Genomic DNA, 16,690 nt, shown 5'->3' on the forward strand with positions numbered 1-16,690 from the left:
AAGCTAAGCGATCATCTATACGATCATTTAGTAAATATCGGGCACTAAACGATTACTTAGAAAAAGGTAAGCGATTGTTTAGTAAATAGTGTGCACAAGTGTAAGTGTTAAATGATCGCTTGACACTATCATATAGGTAAGCGATCGTTCAGCACTATCGTATAAGCTCTGATTTTACTAAGCAATGACACACTTCAACACTATGTCACACACACAATGCTTAACACATCGTGAGCTATTTAAGCGTCTCAAAGCAATTCTTCATCTTACTCATTCATTATGAAAATAGAAGAGACGACGACCAATTATCCCTTAACCGTCCAATTAATAGACAATAAATATAATCACATTATATTCATAACCTCTGGATTAATATCATATATTAACCATATTATTTTTCCTTCACTAGATATAAATCATATTTATATCCAATTTCCTTCAAATTAATGTATTTCATACATAAAATTAATTATATAATATATAATTAACTAGTTCAATTATATCATATATAATCGAACTCCCTCTCGTCAATTTAAACATTTCAAATTGACCTAAAAACTGATTCTCAACTTTTATCCAAGCTACCAAGGGGACCTTATGAACCTATGGTTTGAAGCTCCAACGGTACTTGAATAACTGACTAAACTCTTTAACCATGATATCCACCATCCGTTAACTTCCAAGCATTCCACTAAAGATCGATAGCTAAACTCTTCTTACCATAGATATATTTCTATGTCCATTGGATATAACCAATTATCAGTACGATGACCATTCACAGATGCTCGTAAGTACAGCTGGGCCAATGTACCGTTTTCCCCTGTAGTTACATCTGACTCCTTAAGTACCATTGATCCCTCTAATGAATAATACAACATAGTCCTACTATGTGTGAACACCTCTCGGTCCATGAAAAGGTGTGTGGTGCTACATCATTCAAGCCTCGGGATTAGCCCTTAAAGAAGCAATCTATCTACTTACCCCTGCTTCAGGGAATGAGTGAACTCCATCTTGTGAAGCTAAGTTCCCAGCTCCCAAATCAAATGAATCCCCAAAGTGGTAAATTTAAGTCGGTGCTCTGGTCACTCGCACTCATGCAAATCAAAGGACCGCCCTTAATGGCAGGAGTTCCCAACTCACTTAGGATTGAGATCATGTTACCTATGGTCATCCTTGTGAAATGAAGTCTCTGTTATGAACGGAGTTATATAATGAGACGTTAACACTTCAAGGTCAGGTCTTATACAAACTCTTTGTATAGGACGCCCCCGCTCACATGTCCCCTACATGAATGATCAGGATTGCCTGAACATCTCTTGTAATGATGCCATTATCTCACGGGCGGTGGGCATCATCTCATGCTTCTTGTTGAGTACATCAGATATACTCGCTAAGATATAGGCCCGGATTCACCCTCACCCACCTATCATAGACGTCCTAAACATTTTGGGTGGCTGTTGAACTGGGAACTGGAGGACACTCCTCCGTCAACACAAACCTCAGATCGTCTACCACTAATATCGTATTGATGTTTGATTTCCAGTTTGCATAACCCTCTCCATTAAATTTATCAAAAGCAAGCAATTGTATGATTGAGTTTGACATTGCTAAAACATTTTAAACAAACTCTATTAAACATGCATCTAAATCCATTTTTAGCAAAAACAATAAAGTATCCAATAAATCTTTATTTATTTGCAACGATACTTTAGTGATCTAGAATAATTGCTACCAAAGGGCAGTCAAGAATTCCTTCACAGAAGCAAGATAGTTCTTGACCAAATACTATCTCCAGAATAACTCATATTCCGATAGTTCTTTTGGTTATCGCTTTTGGTCAAGATTTTTACTAACAATTAGTAATTCTTGTAAGTGTGACCCGCCATTTTCAGATCTTATAGGATGGTATGAATATGCCTTCGAAATAGAAGACAATACCCAATACGGAACTATAAGACCCTATTCATTTTATTGAAGCCGGGGTTGTTTCGAATCCTATGTTACAACCCTCCGAGGGGATTGTCACGGTTAACGACTAGCTAGTGCTGCCTAAAAACGACAGCATATGCAACATAAGAATCTCACGGTTCAAACTAATGGAGGAGACCGTAGGACAATTTTGACACATTTCCTTCACCCACTTACTATGAACTACCTCCCTCATTCACCTTGTTATTGACCCATGCAAATACTTTCTGAATGAAGCGATTGCGGTAAAAGCGACACGAAGCGGAGCATGGATCTCACGGTGTGAACTCATGAGGACGTGAGAGCTAATAAATATATGTGGAATATATTGATAATCTCCCACTAAAGTGTTCTACGTGTTTAGGTATTTTACTTAGGTGTTTCGGGTATTTTACTTTGTCAAAGCATCAGCTGCATTTTCAGAGGATGAAATTTTCTCAATCCTTACCCTTCCTTCTGTAATGACATCTCTTATGAAATGGAACCTAACATCTATATGCTTGGTTCTTTCGTGGTAGGTCTGATTCTTTGACCAAAAAAAAAAAACTACACTTTGGTTGTCATAAAAAATCACCAAATCATCCTTTAAACAAATATGAAATTCTTCTGCTAACTCATTAAGCCAGATAGCTTCTTTAAATGCTTCAGTTAGGGCCATGTATTCAGCTTTTGTGGTTGATAAAGCAACCACTGATTGTAAGGATGATTTCCAGCTCACTGTAATTCTAAAGAACTTGAAAAAACTAAACCAAAAAAAGATCTTCTTTTGTCTTTATCTATTTCATAATCTGCATCCACAAAATCTGTGAGAACGTTTTGATTACTTAAGTGTTTAGTATATAACAGCCCATGTGATACGGTTCCTTTAACATATCTCAGGATCCACTTGACTACTTGCCAATGATACCTCCCTGGATCAGCTATATATCTACTGACAACACTTAAACAATGAGCTAAATCTGGTCTAGTACAGACCATAAGATACATGAGACTTCCTACAGTGTAGCATATGGTACAGCTTGCATTTGGTCTCTTTCATCCTCAGATTTGGGGGCATGCTCAAGTGATAACTTAAAATGAGATGCAAGAGGTGTTGTAACTGATTTTGATTCATTCATTCTAAAACTTATTAGCATCTTATGGCAGTATGCTTCTTGAGAAAGTTTCATAGTACCAACACCTCTATTTCTATCAATACTTATCCCTAGTATTTTCTCTACAGGTCCAAGATCTTTTATATCAAAAGCACCTTTTAAGTCATTTTTAAGCTTATTCACTTATTATCTATCTATACTTGCAACTAGTATATCATTAACATATAACAATAAGAAAACAGAATGTCTTCCTACTTCATGTCTAAAGTACACACAATGATCCAACATACTTCTTTTAAAACTACATGACAACATAAATGAATCAAACTTAAAATATCATTGCCTAGGTGCTTTCTTTAGACCGTACAAGGATTTCTTAAGAAGGCATACCTTATTTTCAGTTCCTGTTTTCATAGATCCAAGTGGTTGATGCATATAGATAGTTTTTGACAAGTCTCCATGCAAGAATTTTGTTTTGACATCCAGTTGGTCCCGCTCCATGTTGTACTCAGTAACTAATGATAATAACACTCTGATGGAGGTGTGTCTCATTACTAGTGAGAATATTTCGTTGTAGTATACCCCTTCTTTCTGATTGAATCCTCTAGCAACAAGCCTTGCTTTAAACCTTGGTAAATCTTTATTTTGAATATCATGTTTGAGCTTGTATATCCATTTACATCCAAGCTGGTTTGTCCATTAAGTCCCAAGTTCTATTCTTAATCAAAAAGTCCATTTCTTCTTGCATTGCTTGCTGCCATTTGACTTTTTCTTTAAAATTCACCGCTTCTTCAAAGGTCAATGGTTCATTATCAGCATCTTCCAGTTCAGTGCATAATGCATAATGAACTATATCAGCATCTGCATACCTGAAAGGTGGCCTTCTCCATCTATCTCCTGCCATAGTATATGACTGAAGATCATCTCCTTGAGAAGTTTATGTTTGAACTGTCTCCACCTGAAGTTATCTTCTACATTTTTTTGGTTCTCAAATTCATTTGAAGTATGGCCTGGTACTTCAAACTCAATATAAGTTTTAGATGTTGCCTCTGGCTCTTGTGCAGTCTTATTCTTTTTGCTGGTTAATGCCATCTTGGTCATCAAATGTTACATCCCAACTAATGATGCATTTCTCTTGTCCTTCTTCAACACACCATAGTTTGTAGCCTCTTACACCTTTAGAGTAACCAAGAAATAGACACTTCTTAGCACGATTATCAAACTTTCCCTCTTTAGAATGTGCATATGCAACACACCCAAAAATCCTCAAGTTAGATAAGTCTAGTGGATGTCCTATCCATTTTTCCATGGGAGTTTCTTTTAGTGGAACTGCATGACTAGTCAAAACTTGAGGTACAATCCACACTAGATGAATACTTATAAATCCATGTTATCTTTCTTCCATAAATTCAATTTAGTATCGTTCTTATTGCAAATCATTTATCTCAGATATTTCGAATTTGAATGGAATCGTTAGATAATGTTAGATGATATATAATTAAATTTACATTCAACCATTAACTTAAGTCTTTCAAAAAAAAATGATGATTTAGGGTAATATCAAGAAGATTATGTGATTTAAGAGAGATTATATATTGTCTGAATTTAAATTGATATACGAGGATGGGATAACCCTTGAAAATTTTGAGTTAAAAAATGTATGAACTAAATTGTAATTAAAGTTTAAAATTTATTTGCTCGGTATTAGTGAAAACATTGATTAAAAAAGCAGAGAGAAGCTAAACAGACCAACTCCAAATGAGGATCATCGGGAAAACCCAAGTTTGATTGCAATTGTATAGAGAAGTTCAAAAGTCTGAGAATTAAATTTCAATCAATATATATAAACAAAGATACTCATTCCCAATTCATCACATCAAATCATCAAACCCAAACGCCATTACTGAAAATGGCAGAAACATCATCCAAAAACAAAGCTCCTGCAAACAAATACGACAGCGAGGAAGAAGAAGAAGAAGATAGAACTGAGTTGGGATTGTCACTGGAAAAGCTTAATCTTGGCCCAAAAAAGAAGCTTCTGGTTATGGGACTTGGTGGATTTCTTTGTCACAGAGTCTATCGTTACGACAGCTCCAAGCTCCCAAAATATCGTCGCCCTGATTTTTCCTATGGCAGTTTCCATGGTCTGCAACTCCTTGACATTTTTTTTTAACCATTTTGTTTTTAGTTTTATTTCCTTTTTTCAAACTTTATATCTTTTGAAAAAAATTATATAAAAAGGAAGTAGATGACTTAGCATAGAAATTAATAGATAAAAGTAGTGTTTACAATGGTTACTAAAGATTTTCCATACTCAACAAATCTCTTTTTCTAATTTACTTGTCCATATCTCTATGCTAGTTTACAAGAGGCCATTCTGTGAGGAGTTTATGAGGTTCTGCTTGGAGAGGTTTGAAGTTGGAATACGGTCTTCAGCAAAAGAGTTAGTCTCAAACTAAATCAAACCCATTAGCAATAACTAATTAAACAATTTAATCATTTAATTTATTTAAGTATTTTATGTACTATACAAATGAGTGCAGATGGTACTTAAGCAATGCTTTGGATTCTATAATGCTAGGATTGAGAGGGAAGCTTCAGTTTGCATGGGTATGTATTTATGTAGCCAAATCTTGCAATAATTATATTTTGAGTCAACATTTGTTGGGCCTTACTATGCTTTGGTTTTTACTGGAACAAACAGAGTGCACCAGAACCTGTTTCTTTGACTTGGAGAACAAGAGCAAACCCATTTTTTCTAAGGAGTTGAAGAAAGTATGGGAAAGAATGGGAGCTGGGATTTTACCCCTAGGACTTAGGTAAGGCTGTTACTAAAATAAATGCATGCAAAGAATTTAAAACGACGTTCAGTTATTTGAAATAAATGTTAAAACAAGAGAAGTTCAAAAGACATTTATTAAATGCAATTGTTAAAACAAATAATAGGGTACCTAAAATTTTTAAAGATCAACAAAAGTATACAAAAGAAATAATCTTTAGAAATAAATTTTTAACCGTAAAACTAAATATTAAGAGGAAAATAAGGCCTCAAATTTCAAGGTACGGAAGTGTAAAAACTAGTCCCAGTGGCACGATCCGTCATCGCCGGTGCATCAGTAAGTAACCCTACCACTAGGATCAGACTAGGCATCTATGTCTTCTAGATACCCCACCTATGACACATATGCACATGAACAGACAAGAGACTGAGTCCTATCCTATTGTAGTTAAGTATGCCCACAAAACTGGTGAATCCTGAAAGAAACACAAAACATACAAAACTGGTGAGCATCTAACTAATCAATGAGGATATTCACACAGTCTCAACGTTCTACGAATCAACACCGTATAATTCTAAAACATACATGAAATCCTTGGTATCATACACATAATCTTCAACAACATATTATACAACTTTCATGTAAACCTTACATCATAATTCTACAACATACAGTATGCTTCAACACCAACGGATCAAACGTCGACATATGAAAACACATACCATCACATACTAACGATTGTGTATTTAAACAATTCAGAACTCGTGCCAGAACATACTTTGATTCAGGTCATACTATCAATCAACATGCTAGCAATTTACCATAACATACACTCATCGTGCTAGCATACAACTAAAGCCTAGCTCGTGGGCAGTTCTAGTGGTAAGTTTACCTCAAAAATTGGTCGCAAATTCTAATCCACACAACTAATCTTCTCACAGCCTTTGGAAGGCTTGAATCAACCCAAAAAAATGTGGCTTGGTTCCAAAGGTAGTTCCACCACTCCCAAGCAAAAGTTTCAATCTAAACAAATTCAATGATAATAGTTAGGGTCTATATTCCAACAATCTCAAATAGTTCAATAATCTTGGACCAAATATGTGTTATTTGAATCCAACGACAACCTCACTAACACACAAAGGTTCAACATCAAACCAAATAGCAAGGGAGGAGGGGGACTCTCCAAGCCTTGAAACTTACCAAAAATCTCTGCAAAAGAAACTTCAACAATTGCTGGACAGCGCACGAAATTTCTTTCAAACTCTAATCCTAGCATCCAACCAAAAATCAAGTAGATGACCCTACAATTAACCGATACGTTAAACAACTTATCCAATCACAGAACCAGCAGCGATCGAAGGCAGCAGGGGCTGGGCAGTGCCTTAGATGAAGAAGGTCGTTGGCCCAATCGAAGAACGGCACGGGCAGACGGTTGGAGGAGCGAACCGGCGGCGAAGGCGCGATGGCTGGGTTGGGTTGTCGTTCGGCTTCGGCCCTTGGCGGACGGAGCGGCAGGACGCAGGTCTGACCGGCTGGAGGCTTGACTGCTGACTAGACCGTTCGGCGAAGGGCGCGCGTGAAGGAGAGGCCGGACGATTTTCAGGCAGGCGGTGGCTGAGGAGTGGCAGTAAAAGAAAAGAAAGTGGAGGCTGGAAGAAGGGGGGTTTTATTCAAAACTTGCGATGGAGAGGTGAGGGTTTCCCTCTTTTTTATTTTTAAAAATAAATAATAATAATAATAAAAAAGAGAACAAGTTAAATTTTAAATAATACTAATAAAGGAAAAGGTTAAATTTTAAATAAATCTTTTCCCTTAATCCGCCTAAACCACCCAAAATTTTCTCCCTTTTAAATAATAAAAAGGAAAAGCAAGTGTGTCCAACAACTAAGGATAAATTCCAAAAAAGAAAAGAAATACATTTTCAATAAGCAAATAACGCGGGATGTTACATTGGGGCTTTCAACACAATTTTCTTCATCCAACGCACTCTTAATTGACAATGAGCCTTACAAAGCTATGTTGAATCCTGTAAGATTCCGACTTCAAATATCAAATTATAGTTCAAAACTATATTTGAATTTCGTTCTTTGGGTCTAAAACACTTCTATACCTTCAAATTTACTATGATCTATCAAAGCAATTTGCAGTTTCGATGAGGAAGGATTATCACATTCATTTCCGTTTTTTCCTTTTACATATAGTTTGTTGATTTATGCAGCCTTGCACTGCCATATTCACAAACGAGTACAAGGCAGATGATGTAAATGACAAAGCTTTAGGAGTTGGAAGTGAACTGAGATTGTACCTTGAAAAAGTGGCCGAGGCAAAAAATGTTCCTGAATTCATCAAACACCATCCATTTGGAAAGCCCCCCATTTCTCCCCAACATCCTAATTGGGACTTTTACTCCAAAATCATTCGTAGATATGAGTAAGAATTACCATTCCAATTCGATTATTCTCATATAATGTGCTTAAATATGATCTTAATCGAACTTATGATGGGGTAGTTATTAAGAAAAAAAGTAGCTTTGTGAAGCTGGGAATTTCTCTCGAGAACAACTTTTGTACACAAACTTCATCTTCTAATTTGCTTATATTCAGAAGTTTCAATGAACGTATGTTCTACATTAAAAAATATGTCATCTAAAATTATCCCTAGTTGTTGATGTTGAATTTGCTGCATGATGCTGAGGCATCAAAGTGAGAAGATGGCTCTGTTATGTTTAAATTGGTCGCCAATGGAATCATATCGGCTTGTGGGTTGTTAGATGTAATTGGATCGATTGTTCCCATCAAAATCTGCATGAAAAATGAGCAACAAATGGATGCTTTTAGACAAAAACAAATGGTTGGAAGCGATTTTGATATGGGTTAAAATCGATTTTGTCATGTTATAAAGTAATTTCAAATGAGTTTACATCATTTCATATTAATTTATTTCATAATGAATTTGTTGTTAATTAGTTATGCTTTTTTAATCATGTTCATTTTGTTCTAATTTTTAAATTAAGATTTTCATCTTTATTTAAGAAGTATTTGATTTTTAAGTCAAATAGTGAAAACAATAATTATACTACATTTTTTAAGTTTCAAGAACTTTGCTAAGCTTTTAAAAAATTAGTAGTAGGAAAAAACGAACCCAAAACCAACGAAGTTTTGTATTAAATAGGGTCTTAATGTTTGATTTTTCAATTTTAAATTTAGTTTTGTACCATTAAAATTGGAGGTAATTTGACGAATGATCAAAATAATTCATATATCTAAAGAGTACATGACAACAAAAATATTTTTAACTATTTCAAAATCATTTCCAGCACATTGTCTAAGAATGTGTTTGAGAGTAAATTTGAAAATAGTAATTACTTATATTGAACATGTTTTTAAATCCTATGTTCTAAAATAAAAACGATTTAAAACATTTCAAAATCACTTTCAAACATGTCGAAAAAAAAAAAAAAAAAATACAAACACTCATTCGTGAAGCAGCTATTAATGGACCAGTGATAATGCCGCCTATCACACTCATATCTTGCAAAACCAACGAAGTGGTTAAATGAAGACGTCCTCTTACTTCGCTTGCACTTTCACTTTCACTCTCTATAAACCTCCCTGTTAATGACAATATTTCAAAACTACCCTACACCCAAAAAAAAAAAAAAAAAAAACCAAATTTATCAGAAAAAATCATCATTTGTTTTTCAAGAAAATAAAAGGGTCGTTGCAGTAAATACTCAATAATTACCTCTAACGAGATTTCATCTTGAGATTTTGTCCCACGAAGGGTTACACTTGAAATAACGGCACCACCACTGGCACTCAAAACTATAGCTCCCTGATGACCTTCTTTACAAAATGCCACTATTTTGTCCACAATGTTCTATGTAAAATCCAATTTTAATTATTCAAGATAATTCGGTAAATGGTGATTATAATTAATTAATTAATTTTTACCTGGGCGCGGTAAATGGTGATTCTATGTGGTCTCAAGTTGTGGCCAGACATTGCAATTCCACCTTCAAAATAATGATTTTACGAAAATTGGGATTTTTTTATATATAATAAAAGAATTCAAATAAACATATTTTTATTAATTCAAAATATATTTTAATGTGTAAAATTAAATATTAAATTAACTTTAATTAATTAAATAAATTTCAAAAACACTTCCAAACGTGGACTAGATGATTTCAAAAATTTATTACCTAAAGAAGCAAGAATGGGATTGGTTGTTCGGGGTCGTCTTGGAGAAGCCGGCCTGCCGCGGCGGCGTCTGGCTGTTGCCGCCGGTACAACGGAAATTGGTATAGCTGGAATCGCGGACGTCAAATCTGCTGCCATGGAACTTAAAGGTCTGTCTTCCATTATTGATTCCAGTGGAGCCTTGAATTGAGGGGAAGTCTCGTTGATCTTATTTTGATCATCTTCCATTTTCAAACCTAAAATGGTAATGCCAGAAGAAAAGGAAGATATTGTGTACGGAATGGAACTTGCTGTTCTTGTTTTGGTTATCTTCAATCTTGATTTTGTTCGTCAATGGGAGAAACTGAAAATTGGGAACTATAGAATATATATGTATATTGCATATTAGTAATCATCAATCAAATTAAACAGGTTTTTTTTGCTTCTGTTCTGTTTTGTTTCTAGTAAATACCCGTACTACCCTTCTCTTAAGTTAACTAATTCAAGTATTTTTTGGTCAAAACCATTCATTTGATTCATATATGTGCAATTAAATTTCATTTTGTGTATGTGTTAAAGAACGTGATATTATTCTCTTTAAATAAATAGAAAAAAAATACTAAATCAATTTTTAGAGGATGAACTAAAACTGAAATTGTCGATATTTATAAATAGTAATAAGAAAGACATCTAATCTACTTTACATTGTTTTTAACTTATCTCTTTGTAATTGTATAGATGTGTTTTAGACTTTCTACCTCTTAATAAATCATAAATTAAGCCCTTACTATCAATCTATCGTTTATTTTAAAAAGAAAAAAAGTTAAATATGAACCTTCCCCACTATGACTTTGAAACATATTCACGTGGTACATTTATTCCCAAAAATTATTATTATGATTTAACTAATTTTAATAAAAAAAATTAACTTTAAAGAACTAAATTAAATGGAATATTTAAAAGTATTTGACAAATAAGTAATTATTGGTAAAATTAATACATGAAAATGGAACATTAAGAACTAGGGTTAGTTGCATAAATGGAATTCAAACCCAAAATAATAAAATATGTAGTACAAGAATAAAATAATTGCATATATAAAACAAAAAATGATAAAAGACCAAAAAATCCACATCTAGCCACCATTTTATGCCTTGTTTCCCGTTTTCTCAAATTGAAAGCTATTACCAATAGTTGCTATCAGTAGTAGCTTTCAATTTGAGAAGTGTGATATAAATGACCATCACCGGTAGTTGCTATTAGTTGCTATCGGTGTTAGCTTTCCGATTTGAGAAGTGTTCTATCAGTTGCTATCACTTATAGCTGTTATCAATGATAGCTTTCAATTTGAGAAGTGTACTATTAGTTGCTATCGCTGATTAAGGGTGTCCAAAAAACTCGATGACTCGAAAACCCAATCCAACTCATGTGGTTTGTGGTGGGTTATCAACTCATTTAGGTTGGGTTGAGTTCAAAAAACGTTTTTGTCTTTTTTTTCTGGGTTGGTTCAATGGTTCACCTAAAGTAACCCAAATCAACTTGAACCAACCTAAACTTATTATTTACTTTAAAGTGTGTCTATGTGATATATATATTCACTTGGGATTCAATTATATGTACATATATTTATTTTTGATTTATTTAATTTCATTATTTTTAAGATAATTTATTCTCCAACAACTTATAAAAAAGTTTTTTTAGCACTTTGGAAAGAAAAATTGCATTATATAAATTGGAATTGAGTTGTTAATCTTAATTCGATATATAAAAACAATTCAATCAAATTTATACGTATTAACATTTTACTTATTTTTAGAACATAAATTTAAATAAATGACCTGAGTAACCTGAACCAATTCAACCCAAATATTTTATAGTTGGGTTCATTTTTTAATAAGGGTTATTTGGGTTGAAGAAAAATATAACCAGAACAATTCGGTTGGGTCTAAAAAGTACTTCAACCCAACCCACGAACACCCTTATCGTTGATAGTGGTAGTCAATGATATTGCCATAAGTGATAACTTTCAATTTAAAAGATATATTATCAATTGCTATGATTAATAGCTGTCATCAGTTGCTATCAGTGATACTGCTATCGGTGAATATCATTGATAGCTGCAATCAGTGATAGCTTTGTTGGGATTGGTGTCCTAATTCTCCCAGAGTCTCGTAGTTTGTAAATTATACACATTGTTATAAATAAAATATGAGTTATTTTATTTAGTATTTACTCATATCCAATAAACAAAGCTCCATTGTTATTGTATGTAAATTTAAGCATGTATATGTGATATACAAGTGGATCATGTCTTAAGTAATAACCTAAATAGGTTTGTAGTACAAGGATTAAGGAGAGATATCTAATCCTTGTGACACTACAGATACGACCCGTTTTGTAGAGGTTTGCAAGTGTTGTGAACAACTACATATGGTAGATCTTGACCATTCATGTAGAGACATGCGAGTCGGGGTGTCCTATACAAAGAGTTTGTATAAGACCGGACCACGAGATGATTCGTCTCTGTATATATAACGCCGTTGATACTTGAGACTTACATCTCACTTAAACGACCATAGGTGACATGATCTCAATCCTAAGTGTTTTGGGAACTCCTGCCTTTGAGGGTGATCCTTTTATTAGTATGGGTGAGAGTGGCCTGGCCAGATTGCCAACTCAACATATCTACCTTTTTGGGGATTTGTCTAATTTGGGAGCTGGGAACTTCCACTGAGTTTCCTGATAAATCTAGGGTTGAACTCAGGGACTTGTGAAAACAAGTTGCGGTGGTAATTTTTATGAAAACTTTGCGGTAACCTAATAAATCAATAGTTGTTGAGGTTGTTGTTTGCGGTGATGAAAAATAAATAAATACGGCGGATTTGAAAAAAAGTCAGATTGCGTGATAGATACACTGAGTATGCGGATAAACGGGTTGAAAAGGTCTTTAGCTGGCGTTACCTGGGAATGCGTCAAACTATGCGATCATGCTACAACCATGCACAGCAAGTCATTTTCCAATGCAAATGCGATGCTCCTAAGTCTAGGACGCATGTGTTGAATGTAAAAGTATCCATAGAGCTTATTCTTAAGTCTCTACTCTTGTCCTATGGGATGATGCAAGATGCATAAAGGCAAGATGATCGCACACAATCATATCCTATCTCTAGGATGCATGCGATGCGTTAATAGTAAATAGTGCTTATTTCTAAGCTCCTATCTCTTGATTATGCGTTCTAATCTGACTCTCTCGAGCCTAGATTCTAACCTGACTTTCCCAAGCCTAGATCCTGTTAATAGGCTACCCTCCCGAGTATCTCTAATGGATGATGAAACATACATAATACAAGATAATCGCATAGAATGAAGATTCCCAGTTGTGCAAGCTAAATGCTTCTCAACCCATTCAACAGATTAGTTACTCATACGTAAATAACAGAGAGTGAATAGATATAGAGAAAAAAATTCCATTTTTTATAAATGAGTTTGAGTACAAAATAACAATGGAAGATAAAGGTAGAGAGCATGGTAGCAATTCCTTGCTGACCGAGACTTTTACACTGTCAATCTCTTTTCGGTTCCAAAGATATTACTGCCCATTATCACACCCCCAAATTTAAACAATGTTTTTCCTCAAGCATAAGCTAAAGACTTCCTTTAGCAAGTCGACCGCAATGTTCTTTTCCTAGATTTCTCAAGGATACTTCGTTCAAATCCTATGTACCAAAGCTTTCTTAAGTCTTATTCAAGTCTCCTCTTAAAATATTTCTAAGACCTAGGGACCGCAGGCTTAACCTTCAAAAAGACTTTACTAACTTCCGGGACATCGCATGATTTATTTCAAAGAGAAAAAAAATTTCACCAGGGTGTCAAATGTTTTTATCCTTGCATATTTCTTGACATTGTTATTTTTTTCCTGACCTTGCGCTGATCCAAGTGCCTTGCCTTCGTTTTGGCTTGCCCTCACATGTGTCATTGGTGACGGGAAATTAGAAGTCAAATTATTCAACAACTAAAATCCTTTGGACGCGGTATGTGATGCTTGTTCCTAAGATATGTGTTGATAGTCATGCATCGATGGTCATGCGTTGGAATGGATATGCGTTAATAATTGTATGTGATGACCATGCATCCTGTCACAAGTTTTCTTGCGCTCACGCCAAGTATAACGCGAATGCAAGTTTCTCAGGTAATCCGAGGTCGAACACAAGGACCTGTAGCTATATGTATATGATAATGTGCATGTGGCGGTTTAAATAAAAGAATGGAAGGGAGGTTGCTAAGTTAACCCTACTCATACTCCTATCTAACAGACAACGCAATGAGAATATGCAAGAGAGGTAGAGATACGATAACACTTGACATGAAATAAATGTATGGGAAAATAGATAAAATGCGGAGATGATTTCATTGCAACCCTTAAGAGTGACCGCAATGGCAACCTTAGTCAACGTAAATCATGCAACCATGCTACACACACATTAACCTAACTCTAGGACGTATGCGATGTATCTGCGATATTGCCGAGAAGCCTATGCCTGCCTAGACCTCCATAACCAGCTCACTAGCTCCCGCCGCATGAGCATGGCTGCCGCATAACCCTTTATCCTACTTCCTGGACGCATGCAATATCCAATCTATAGGGTGCATACGTTGTGTGATAACAAACGGAGCTTATCCCTAAGTTCCCATTATTGCCTATGTGTTCCAATCCGCTCTTTCGAGTCTTATATTTTTGTTTTAGAATACTTTCCCAAGTATGCCTAAATGATGAATGATGTGCTCATAGGACAAGGTAACCGCATGAACTTTATTGACCTAAGATTGTTACTATCCCTAGTGAACAATGTATACATTGCTTAATGTGACCAACCACTTACCCTCCCAGGCAATTGATTGTTGTTGACTTTACTCATAGACAAGCAATGCGTTAGCCTATAGATAGGCGTTACAGCAGCTTCACATTAAGCAAATAAGATTACTCACACACTCGCGCAATGCACACCTCTTGATGGGTTGCTACATGCTTCATATCCTTAATCCACATGACTAAGTATGCGATACCCAAGCAATCCCACTAAGTATTGCAATGAAAGTAAAGATGCTAAGTAAGGAAGATGGAGATGGAGTCGAAGGAAATCGAGAAATGCATTGAAAAAAAATTGTATTAATTCCTTAATCACAAAATGTCATACAATACAATATGAGAAAAGAAAGAGAAATGAAATGACCGGCTGGAAGCAAAGGCTTACTTTCAGCGGATGTGCATCAAGGCTGCCGGTGGTGTCATGGATGGGTGGAGGAACTGACTCTCTCGAGATCTAGCTCCGGTCGTCACTCGGAATGGATGAAGGAGGTGAAGAACTCTTAGCCATCTTTTCACATAGTTTCTCTGGATCACGGGAAAAATCCCCGGATCACAAGGATCATCCCCGAATAGCTTGAATTCCTGCTCATCGGATTCTATTTATAGAGCTTGGGTCACTGACAGCATTAATTGGACTGCTCTGAGTCTAACATTCGGTGCGTTAGTTCTTTCTGAACCTCTGCCACTAAAGGCGTTGTAGGTGAAATGCCAGCATCATCTTTTGGTTTTTCTCGAGGTAGATGCGTTGATGCGTTCATTCCACCAACCTTGCATTGATCCCATTAGTATGTATTGTCGCATAGCCACAATCATTTAATGACCGCATTCGCTTAATACCATAACTCTACACGATGACCGCAACCGCTTGACAAGCGCAACTCCCATGCGATGGATGCATACGGCTGATTACCGCGACATCCATGCGTTGATCGACGTGTTCGACTTTGCGATGGAGTGTTTCTCCGCATGCGGTGGTCTGGTTTTCGCATTTGCATCCATTTCCTATTTTAGCTACAAAAATAAAACATTGAACGCATAATAACGCAAAATAATGGGTTAGCTGAGATTCAACATGTTGATCGACACAAGCTCACTTTCTCGTGATTTTTTAGCACAATTGTCGCATATTATGCTTAACAACCTTCATACTTCTAAGTAAAAGGTCTAAGATGACATGCATTTCTGCATGTCATCAGTCATGCGGACATCCAACTACGAGCAATGCACTCTTCCTTAGACTAAACTCATACTTACTTGGTAGCGGAGTTGCGGTCATTTATTTATGCGTTGATCCTGGTGACTTACTTTCATTTTGGCTTGCCCCCACGTGTGTCATGCGGACATCCAACTACGGGTAAGTGCCTTTCACAACTTAACTCTTATCAACATGGGTTTCTCATTGCGTTGATAGTGGAGTTGTTCTTCTCAAAATATTTTTTTTTCAAAATAGCAAGGTCGAAAATAAATACCTCACCCCCAAATTTAAAATGTGGCAATGTCCTCATTGCCAAAAGATTGAAATGAGTCATGCGATATTCTTAGAAAGCTTCGTAAAAAGAGTTTGAAAGAAAGCTAGCAAACCCCTAACTTCTAGAAATATTTCATGAGGTGACTATCTTAAAGTTAAGTTGACTCTAGTATATATGAAAGACATAGAAGCATATTTTTCATCATTGAAATCATAATTGGCAAAAAGACAGAATGCGGTAACTTACTAAATTTATCCATGTCAAATGATTTTGGTAATCAAAGAGGATGCGGTGATAAAACTTTTAAAACTAAGATGCGATGCGATAGTGC

General features: G+C 35.5%; 1 protein-coding gene and 1 long non-coding RNA gene across 2 annotated transcripts; one reads left to right on the forward strand and one right to left on the reverse strand.

Annotated features, from left to right (window-relative positions):
* Positions 1–4,850: 4,850 nt before the first annotated feature.
* LOC150037216 (uncharacterized) lies at positions 4,851–8,276 on the forward strand. The gene is made up of 6 exons (XM_090311922.1): positions 4,851–5,206; positions 5,424–5,505; positions 5,606–5,671; positions 5,756–5,846; positions 7,766–7,870; positions 8,061–8,276. Exons 1-6 carry the CDS (start codon positions 4,972–4,974, stop codon positions 8,274–8,276), a joined length of 795 nt encoding a protein of 264 aa, XP_090168048.1. The 5' UTR covers positions 4,851–4,971.
* LOC120074202 (uncharacterized) lies at positions 6,443–7,537 on the reverse strand. The gene is made up of 2 exons (XR_005480919.2): positions 7,043–7,537; positions 6,443–6,865 (listed from the first exon to the last, which is right to left on the reverse strand). It is a non-coding gene; the product is annotated as an uncharacterized LOC120074202 (long non-coding RNA).
* Positions 8,277–16,690: the final 8,414 nt, after the last annotated feature.

This window comes from Benincasa hispida, chromosome 3 (assembly GCF_027475165.1).
Source record: "Benincasa hispida cultivar pf3 chromosome 3, pf3_genome.v1.1, whole genome shotgun sequence".
NCBI classification, from domain to species: domain Eukaryota; kingdom Viridiplantae; phylum Streptophyta; class Magnoliopsida; order Cucurbitales; family Cucurbitaceae; genus Benincasa; species Benincasa hispida.

Excerpts from the sequence above, each read along its gene's own strand:
- LOC150037216 (XM_090311922.1), top strand. The coding sequence starts at position 4,972 with ATGGCAGAAACATCATCCAAAAACAAAGCTCCTGCAAACAAATACGAC. Across the intron at positions 5,506-5,605 it reads ATACGGTCTTCAGCAAAAGA|ATGGTACTTAAGCAATGCTT; the intron begins GTTAGTCTCAAA and ends AAATGAGTGCAG. Across the intron at positions 5,672-5,755 it reads GGGAAGCTTCAGTTTGCATG|GGAACAAACAGAGTGCACCA; the intron begins GGTATGTATTTA and ends TTGGTTTTTACT.